Source organism: Neofelis nebulosa, chromosome 16 (assembly GCF_028018385.1).
Source record: "Neofelis nebulosa isolate mNeoNeb1 chromosome 16, mNeoNeb1.pri, whole genome shotgun sequence".
Taxonomy (NCBI): domain Eukaryota; kingdom Metazoa; phylum Chordata; class Mammalia; order Carnivora; family Felidae; genus Neofelis; species Neofelis nebulosa.
In genome coordinates this window covers 46,796,208-46,806,144 of record NC_080797.1, presented here as the reverse complement: position 1 = coordinate 46,806,144, position 9,937 = coordinate 46,796,208, and the positions used below count along the sequence as shown (strand labels likewise).

The 9,937-nt window shown below is 45.8% G+C and overlaps 1 protein-coding gene across 2 annotated transcripts; it reads left to right on the top strand.

Moving 5' to 3' along the window:
• Window positions 1–70: 70 nt before the first annotated feature.
• Window positions 71–9,583, top strand: MRPS23 (mitochondrial ribosomal protein S23). Of its 2 annotated transcripts, XM_058704381.1 has the most exons (6): window positions 71–209; window positions 768–938; window positions 2,968–3,045; window positions 3,293–3,419; window positions 3,846–3,981; window positions 9,319–9,583. In XM_058704381.1, exons 1-6 carry the CDS (start codon window positions 166–168, stop codon window positions 9,327–9,329), a joined length of 567 nt encoding a protein of 188 aa, XP_058560364.1. In that variant the 5' UTR covers window positions 71–165; the 3' UTR covers window positions 9,330–9,583. The 2 variants fall into 2 exon arrangements, with proteins under 2 accessions (XP_058560364.1, XP_058560363.1); XM_058704380.1 differs by lacking the exon at window positions 9,319–9,583 and having other exon boundaries at window positions 74–209; window positions 3,846–4,335.
• Window positions 9,584–9,937: the final 354 nt, after the last annotated feature.

Below are 9,937 nucleotides of genomic sequence, written 5' to 3'. Positions count from 1 at the left end.
CGCCAGTTCGGCCCATCCTTTGCTTCTGCCTGGCTCGGCTCTCCGGCTGGGGCTGCGGAGAGGGCGCCGCGATCCTCGGCTCGGCCAGCAGCCTACGCCCTCTTCGCCGCCGCGGGCGCTTCCGGTTCCGGTAGCCGCTGGCAGTGTGTATCCCAGGCGCCTGCCATGGCGGGGAGCCGGTTGCAGACCGTGGGGAGCGTTTTCTCGCGGTGTGTGCTCGGAGGCGGGGTGGGCTGGGGGCGCCTCCCCCGGGATGGGGGCTCTTGACCGGTCGCGCTTTTTCTGGGTGGGTGTGAGTAGGGCGAGGCATTCTCCAGAGTGCGGAGTGGGAGCCGGGTGATGCCCTCTCGTGCTGTCCGCCGTCTCTGAATAGGTGTACTTGACATCACTCCCCGAATGTACCTTTCTCGTTCAAGATTGCACCTCTCCCCCTGCCGGGGTGGAGGTCTCTGGGAAGAGGAGGGGAGGAAGATGCTGATGGGCCCAGCTGGAGCCTCTGTTTTCCTTGACTGGACGGGGATGGGGGGAGGAGGCGTGGGACGCACCTGAGAAAATAGAAGGACTTAACCCCTGAGCGTTGTTAGGTTGGTTTTGGAAAATGGAAGTATCTTACCTGTAGGTGGGGAACACCCGTGCTGCGGCCTCCTTCCGGTTCTGTGTTTCGGACTCCGCAATCTCACTGATGCCCCAGGCTGTCACTACACTGATTCATGGGCTTAGACGGGCTGTTGTAACTGGCTGACCTTCGTTATTTTCCCTTCCTTAAGGACTCGGGACCTGATTCGGGCTGGGGTGTTGAAGGAGAAGCCCCTCTGGTTTGACATATATAACGCTTTTCCTCCACTGAGAGAGCCGGTCTTCCGAAGGCCCCGCCTGAGATATGGCAAAGCCAAAGCTGCCATCCAGGACATCTTGTACCCCGAGGATCGGATTAGAGCGTGAGTGCAAAGCCCCCGTGGTGGACAGGAGGCAGCGCGATTTCAGAAGGAAAGGTTTGGCTAGCAGTCGGGTGACTTGCAGGAATTGAGTCAGGGCTTTCCCTGTGGAGAAAGTCTTGAATATCTAGCCTGGTGAGGGAACCAGTGCCCCTCCCACATGTGAGAGAAACAAGTTCTGGGAAGTAGAGTCTGGAGCTCAGCAACGGACTGATCATTGCAATTATAGCTGCCTGTTTCTGTGCATGGATTAACACTATGCTAAACCCTCAAAAACATTCTCTCATTTAGGCCTTACTTTAACCCTACAGTATTTTGTCTCCATTTTATTCATAGGACTATGGGGTTCAAGGAAGTGAGCTTGCTGAGAATTCAGTGGAAGAACTTTTTCCCTCAAATGTTGATGCCAGTTTTTAGTACCTAGAATTTGTAAGATTCTGCTTCTCTTAAATATTAAGATCAGAGATTGTACTTTAGTCAATTGAATATATACGCCTTATTCTTATCTCTATTTCTGGTTATAAGAAAACAAAACTTATAAAGTCATTATATTCTCATTTGCGGTCCAGGCCCCTTTCTTTTGAGGAATCTCCTCTCTACCCCCCTCCCTGCCCCCGACACTCCTTGAGGTAGTAAAACAAGTATGTTCTGCTCTACTTGGAAATTTTCAGAGTAGGACATGAGATCTTTGGGGGTATTAAATACTTTGACAGCACTTTTCTGCGCAGGCTCATTGCATACACTTGGAAGCATTTGGCAGTTTGCAAGGCCATATTGCAAATGCACATACCTTGAGCTAGTAGTACTGTTAATTATGAATCTATTCCAGATTTGCATAGTGTACTAAGAAATATTGATAAAGGTAATCATTGCAGCACTCTCTAGAGTAGCAAAGGATTGGAAACAGAAAAGTTCAGTGATTTGAAATGATCTTTAAGAACTATTAAGGAGGGGCGCCTGGGTGGCTCAGTCGGTTAAGCGTCCAACTTCGGCTCAGGTCATGATCTCGTGGTCTGTGGGTTTGAGCCCCGTGTCGGGCTCTGTGCTGACAGCTCAGAGCCTGGAGCCTGTTTCAGATTCTGTGTCTCCCTCTTTCTCTGACCCTCCCCTGTTCATGCTCTCTCTCTATCTCTGTCTCAAAAATAAATAAACGTTAAAAAAAAAAAAAAAAAAAGAACTATTAAGGAGAAGAGGCAAAGGCTTAATTAAAGTTATTTGCTCTTAGCTTAGAATATGAATTGCCCCTTCTCATTCTGAGGTGGAATCCACCACTGACAACAGGAGTTGAAATCTGGGGTTCTGTCTTCCATAGAATTTGTCCCTTTGTCCTCAAATGAATCACTTTAATTAAAATAACTTAGTGATCTTTGTCTTGCTCTCTCAGCTAGAAGAATTTTCTCCAAGACTCAGATTTGCCCTTGGATAGTTAAAAATATTGCATGGAGAAACTCCTTTTATTTCCTCTAGAAATACCTTTCCTGGTAAATACCTTTTTATCATGACTGGATATTTTAGTTGATGTCTTTGATAAAGATTATAACACCATAAACAAATTTAATATAGTTCAAGCCAGGGCAATAGAAATATTCTTCAATATTTGATTCTTTTTGGGCTGAACACAATGCCTAGTAAGACTCAAAATAAACTTGGTGAATGAAACAAAAGCAAAAAAAAAAAAGGAGAAGAGGCAAGATGTACTAGAGTGTTTCCTGTCCTTTGGGTTAAATTACGCAGCTTGGAACAGGGAAGGATAGGTGTGTATATGCTTATATGTTAGGAGAATATTCTTGGATGAATGCAGAAGAAACAGATTGGTATTGATTCCTGGGAGGGTACTGGGGGTGGGAGGAGGTGAGCAGGAATGTCACTTTCACTGGCTACCTTTTTGTAACATTTGTTATATTTACCATATGCATTACTTAAAAAAAAAAAAAAAAAAAAAGCTTCTGCTTAGCCTAGTAATTTTTCTTTACTTTGCTCTCGGCCGTGATCTGTAGTTGGAAATTTATATTGTGTTGTTCGTATTTTCTAGGAAATTTTATTCGGCCTATGGATCTGGTCAGAAAGCTTTTGATCTGTTCAATCCAAACTTCAAGTCTACCTGTCAACAGTAAGCCATCTTACAGGTCCTGTGTTGGTTGTTGTTGTTGTTGTTGTTGTGTTGGTTGTTGTTGTTGTTGTTGTTGTTGTTGTTGTTGTTGTTGTAAGGAATTTAGTTCCCAGTGTGAGGAGTTTCATTGAATTCCACTTGAGGAAAAAGATGTTCCTGTAGGCGGACCTGTTGAGCCGCTTGATGTTGTGTACATCTTGATGACTCTCCATGCACAGACCTAAGATGTGACTGCTTGGAATTCCAGGTTTGTGGAGAAGTACATTGAGCTACAGAAGCTTGGAGAAACGGATGAAGAGAAATTATTTGTGGAAACAGGAAAGGCTTTATTGGCAGAAGGTGTCATTTTAAGACGAGTAGGAGAAACAAGGACTGTGAGTATTTTGTTATTAAAATTGTTGTTAGATTAACTGCCTGTTCGTTAGAGGTTAAAGGAAGGCTTGGTTTTCCTTCCCCAACCTTGGTTTATGTCCCTGAACACCGGGTCAAATACTGGTAGATTAAATATACTGAAACTTGAAAAAAATGTATACACACACACACACACACACGTATATACACTGAAATTTTGTGATAATGACTGCTGCTTGGAACAAGTGAGTTGTCGTTAGGACTTTTGAAATTATGGTTCTGTAGAGATTTTTATCATGGGTATTGCTTGTTATAATAGAATCTGACCTGGAATATAAATGTTCCGTTTTTGACTCCGTGATAGAATGTGCTTAGTCATATAGCTTCAGCCAGTCAGTGGACTGAAAATGACAGCATCTGTGTGACATATTTCTGTCTGGTCTTTTAAGCAAAAGGCAGGTAGTCACGTTTCCTGGGAATCTGAACCTTCGGATGTGAAATCCCAAACAGTGTTGGAAAACAACAAGCCTCTGCCGGAAGCTCTACAGGGCCAGCATATGGAGCCGTCGGAGGAACAGTCGAAAGGTCTCTCACCTCCCTGACAAACGTGTATACTGACATCCAAACTGTATTCACTGGATGAATGTTGAACTGTTTTTAACAGTGGAACTGTGTAAATGTTTCTTGATCTCTAAGGCATTATGTTTGGCTTCTTTCAGTTCCTATTTCTAGGTTGTCATAAAACTCAGTTTCATGGTTTGAATGAACTTTTATGTTAGGATGGTATTAAATAAAGAATTCCCTGGCTGCTTATAAAGTAAATTTACTTTAAAATTGTAAATAGCATAAGGAAACCTTTGTAAGTATTGTTTGAATGAGACTCGTTCTGAGTAGGTTTGCTTGGATTTCTGTGTTAACATGTGGGTTGGCTCTATTTGATCCTCTGGTGTCTTTTTTCCATCAGGCACTTGTGCATGTGGTATGTTCCCTGGGCCAACTGTTTCTGTCTGCAGATAATCTTTACATTTTGCTCTAGAACTATCTTGATCTTCAACTTGAGAGGCTAAGCTGACTTGTGCTTTGTAGTAAGAGTGAGAATCTGTCACTGACGATGGACAAAGGTCAGAACCATAACTTTAATTTCATAGATTGAGTGTGCTGGAGACAGTTAGCATAGGCCTGAACATAGTAGTCTGCTCAGTAGAGATTTGAGTGAATAAGCGATTACATCCAGCTAAAGACTGAACTCAGAGGACCTCTCTGTAGATACCTGGATTGCCAAGAGGGGGCCAGCTAATTTAGATGCTGTTGTCCACCAGTGTTCACCTGCCTCCCTGGTGGTGTAATGTGCTTACACGACCTTGTCAACTGTTCTGCTTTCTTCATTTTCATATCTTTTACTGAATATGTGAAATATTCCTTTCAGTTTGTAGCCCTTTTATTTGTGATCAGGCCAGTGGTTTTCAGCTACTAGTAATAAGCTGCTTCATAAATTGTTTATTTTATGTTATTTTATTTATTGTTTTTTAATGTTTATTTTAGAGAGTGACAGACAGCATGAGTGTGGGAGGGGCAGAGAGAGGGAGACACAGAATCCAAAGCAGGCTCCAGGGTCTGAGCTGTCAGCACAGAACCCGACACGGGGCTCGAACCCACTGACTGGGAGCAGTTTTCAGCCACGCTGCATCCTCCTGCCACCTTTATCACTGTTTGGCAATTCCTCTTGTTTGGGAATGCTTTACTTTTATTTTATTTACTTGTTTATTTTTTAAGTGTATTTATTTTGAGGGGTGGGAGGGGCAGAGGGAGGGGCAGAGAGAGAATCCCAAGCAGGTTTCACTTTGCCAGTGCAAAGCCTGACACGGGGCTTGATCCCACAAACCGGGAGATCTTGACCTGAGCTGAAATCCAGAGTCAGATGCCTGACTGACGGAGCCACCCAGGCACCCTGGGGATGCTTTACTTTTAGATGGGAAAGTAAATCTCATCCATTCAACAACCGTAGACAACCGGTGAGTGCCAAGCCTTGGGAGGAGGGCTTAAGCAGGTGGAAAAGATGATCGTGCTCTCAGAGGAACAGCCGGAGAGTCACTCATTATTTTTCTAAACCTTAGGTTTCTGGGGTTTAAAAGGCAGTTTCTTTGCCATAGTGATGAAAACATTTTTAGAAAGTTGTTGCATAATTTTTTTTTTTTTTTTTTTCTATTTTAGAGTGAGCCAAGGAGAGGGGGCAGGGAGTGGGGGAGAGAGACATGGGGCTTGATCCCACACTCCCTGGGATCATGACAGGAGCTGAAACCAAGAGTTGGACGCTCAACTGACTGAGCCACCCAGGAGCCCCTTCACGTACTTTTTTAAAAAAACTATACATGCACATGGTTCAAGATTTAAAGGTAAAAAGCTGGTCTCCTTTCCAAAACCTGTTCCCAGCCACCTATTTGCTCCCTCAAGGCCACCATCATCACCATTCCCTGTTCAGAAATATTTTGGGCATATGCATGGGGACACTATGCTTGCCATCCTGCACCTCATTTTCTCCCATCCTCTGTATGGATGCACAGTGATTTAGTGAGTGCCAAGGTGACAAAAGTGGCTGTGTGTTTTCTTGTGCTGTAAACAGGCCAGTGTTGCTGTGGGTGCATTCTTAGCAGTGGTGCTGCTGGACTCGGGAATAGCTCGTCTTTACTTCTGATATTGCCCTGCATGGAAACTGCTCAGTTCTACTCCTGCCAGCAATATAGGGGGATGCCTGTATCCCCACATCCTCACCAGTACATTCCAGTCTTGTTAAATCAGGCAAGGATTCTTCCGTGAGGACACCCTAAGCCTGATAGAAGGGAGAGAGACTAGCCCTTATGGCAAACTTCCTTTAGGTTGAATCTCAGTGGTCAACACGGTGAAAGTCGTGAAGTTTATCGGGGATTTCAGAGCTCTTCCCCACAGTTGTGGGGGCAAAAGCCACCGTCGGGTCCCTATAGGGATGTTTGGAGAGAATGGAAGTGTGACCTCATTCTTGCCTTAAAGAGCTTAAAATCCAGCTGGGAGACCAGAGTGACTTTGGAAGCCATAAGATGAACAGGAATCCTTTTAAATTATGATAGAAAATTACAGTAGAGCTGGGGGGAGGAGCCAGGTCTGGACCAGTTCAGGAATATGCACAGAGGGCCTTGCAAGGTGGGAGCAGTTGGAGAATTCATGCTGTCTCCTCTGCCAGGAGTGCCCTCCCTGCCACCACGGTCTTCAGAAACTGTACCTTCACTGCCATTTCCAAGTGATGTCTGCTCAGAAACGTTAGCTGATGTTCAAGTCAGATCTCAAGTCCCTTATGGAGTCCCTTCCAGGCCGCACTCATGCCCATCATTCAGTTGGCACACCTGGCCCGCTGTTTACAGTCCTTGCTTACCTGGTTGTCATTCCAGGGTTCCTCTTTCTTCCTTTCTCTAGCCCTTCCTCTCCCCTCCCTTCCCCTCCCCTCCCCTCCCCTCCCATTCCCTTTGTTTTTCTAGCAGTTTTTTCTTCTTTTAATGTATATTTATTTTTGAGAGAGAGAGAGAGAGCCCAAGCAGGTGCCATGCTGTCAGAGCAGAGCCTGATGCAGGGATAAATTCACAAACTGTGAGATCGTGACCTGAGTGGAAATCAAGAGTCAAATACTTGATCAATTGAGCCGCCTAGGAGCCCCAGGGTCCCTCTTCCCATCCAGAGTGTAAACGAGTGTGGAAATTCTTACTTGTACCCACTAAAGCATTAAACAGAGCTTTTCTAGAGCAGGCCCTCCATGTGGGTTTGCTGAACTCAAGCCAAGAAGGGTCCACGTCCAGGTTACAGTGCAGTTTACGAAGACAAGTTTGAAGATCCGGGACTAGATCTGGTTCCTCCAGTTTTTGCTGGTGTGACCTCGTGCCTATCGCAGTCTCAGATTACAAAATAGGGGTAATGTTTGCCCCTTTGGCTTCTAGATAGTGTTGTGGAGATTGAGACAGACTGTAAAGCTCACCTGTAATATTACAGATGCTTTCATTACTCTTGAGGAGTAGTGGGAAAAGGTTTGAACAGATAGGCTGGGGTCAGACCACGTGGCCCCAATAACTACTCAGAGTTGTTCCGTTGGCTGTAAGAAAGTTTGAGCAGGAAGTAATGTAGTGAAAGCAGCGTCAGGTGGAAGGAAGATTTGCTCAGATGTGATGCAAAGAATGGGATTGGCGGAGTGCGCAGGGAAGGGAGAGGGAGGGAAGAGGAGGCCCGTCAGACTTGGTCTCTGCAGCCATCCCAGCTGGAGGCGGGTTCCAAGGTCACAAACCCGAGTGACCAGAGGAATATGTGCCTCACTAACAGGCAGCAAGGTTGGGAAGAGGGTGGTCCTCAACACACTGAGTTAGGGGGTGATGCTGCATCATCCAAGTGGCAGATAGAGATGAGTTAGATGTCTGGGAGATGGGGAGGAAGTCCCTAGCAAAGGGTAAAGGTTGGAGGTGGGAGAATGAATGAGCTCTCCAAGGGGAGGATAGAGAGGTATGGGATGCTGGGGGCTGAACCAGGTGCATCCTCTTAATTAAAGGACAGAAGGGACAAGAAAGCCAACAAAGGCAATAGGTCCCACATCTTCCATCGTCTACATAGCAAGACTTTAAAGTGGTTTTGGATTCATAAGGTTTTATAGAGTTCTTCATTTCCTTTTGTTCAGCAGGCCTGATTCTTGATCATGTGTCCTTAAAAGGCAAGCCCTAGTGGTTTTCTAATTTTTTTTTTTTTAATTTTTTTTTTTCAACGTTTTTTTTTTAATTTATTTTTTTGGGACAGAGAGAGACAGAGCATGAACGGGGGAGGGACAGAGAGAGAGGGAGACACAGAATTGGAAACAGGCTCCAGGCTCCGAGCCATCAGCCCAGAGCCTGATGCGGGGCTCGAACTCACAGACTGCGAGATCGTGACCTGGCTGAAGTCGGCCGCTTAACCGACTGCGCCACCCAGGCGCCCCGTGGTTTTCTAATTTTGTGTAATATTTAGTGTCGTGTTTTCTGATAATGAAAGTGGTTTTACAGAAAAATCAGTGCTCCCATAGGATTCCTGATTTTATTAAAATGATAGCCTTCCCTGTACGTAAATGGTGGCTTGCCACTTAAAACATCCTACAGCTTCCGTGGCTCAGTCAGTGAGGCTTCTGACTTTGGCTCAGGTCATGATCTCACCGTTTGTGAGTTCGAGCCCCGCATCAGGCTCTGTGCTGACACCTCAGAGCCCGGAGCCTGCTTCAGGTTCTGTTTCCGTCTCTCTGCCCCTCCCCTGCTCGTGCTGTCTCTCTTTCTCTGTCTCAAGTGTAAAAAAATAAAATAAAAACATAAAATCATTCAAGTGGAAGGGTAAGATTTTCTCTGAGCCTAGCACTTCTGCCCTTGGGAATCCAGACAGGCACACAGCTATGACCAAGTATGGCTCTGAACTGAGCTGTCAGTTTTCCTGACCGCCAGGGCACTAGGGCATATGACATGATGTGGCTCTGACAGGTGCTGGTCCTGCCTCAGAGGCATGCGGAGCTGGGAATGAGGAAAGGTGAGTGTATGTGTGTGTGCGTGGGCCGGGGCATGCGATTATGACTTTGTTCTGGGTCTCCATGCTCCTGAGCTCTATTCCAGAACAGCCAAAAGGTAGAGGACTGACTGGCGGGGTTGGTCACGTGTTTTGAAGCTTGGCCGGTGCTCAGTGAGATGGATGCCTGAGCAAGTTCAGTGGGCCACTTGGGGTCACCTTGAGTGGTGGAGGAAGGGCACCTGCCTTCCCGTGGGCAAGACGGGAAATGGCTTCCGTGTCACTCCTAGGGTAGTGCTCCGTGGGGCATCTGGGTCTGTGGCTGGGTGAGTCTGGTGCTGGAGCGGTTTCTGGGGAGATGCCAAACGCAACCATTGTTTCCTGTTTTTGCTACAGCACTCAAATGAAAAGGTTGCTAGGGGAAGGCAAAGGAGGCGGTAAAGGTGAGTGCTACCTCTTCTCCAAGATGTCCCCAGCATTGACCTCTCCGGCCAGACGTATCACGGGAAGAGGACTTTTGCTGAATGGTAGCTGACAATGAAATTACGTTTTGGATATAGTTTTAGTCTCGATTGATGCTTTTCTTGGACTGGAAGTTAAATGTCAGTCACCTGACCTTCTAGTTGTTCCGTTCTTTTAATTAAAAGATGGTTCTAAGCAACATCCAGTAGTGGTCTATTTATTATTTATCAAGCATTTTCCTTCCAGCAGTTAGTGAAAGGTCAGTGGCTTCAACGGATGCTTTGTTTTTGGTGAGTAGCTTAGATGAAAAAGATATACAATCAATCTCTGCTCCCTCCTGTTTGCTCACGGGCAGGACACTGTTTAATAGTCATTGTGGCATTTAGATCGCAGCCCTCTGAAACATGCAGAAAAGTGCATGTGTATCCCTTGCCGCTGAACATTTCTCCAAAAGTAAACATCAGGTTGTGATTATGGTTAATAATGAGATATTGATTGTTTGAAAATGTCACCGCCAGGGACCATTGGCCCAAGAACCACTAGGTGGCGCTGC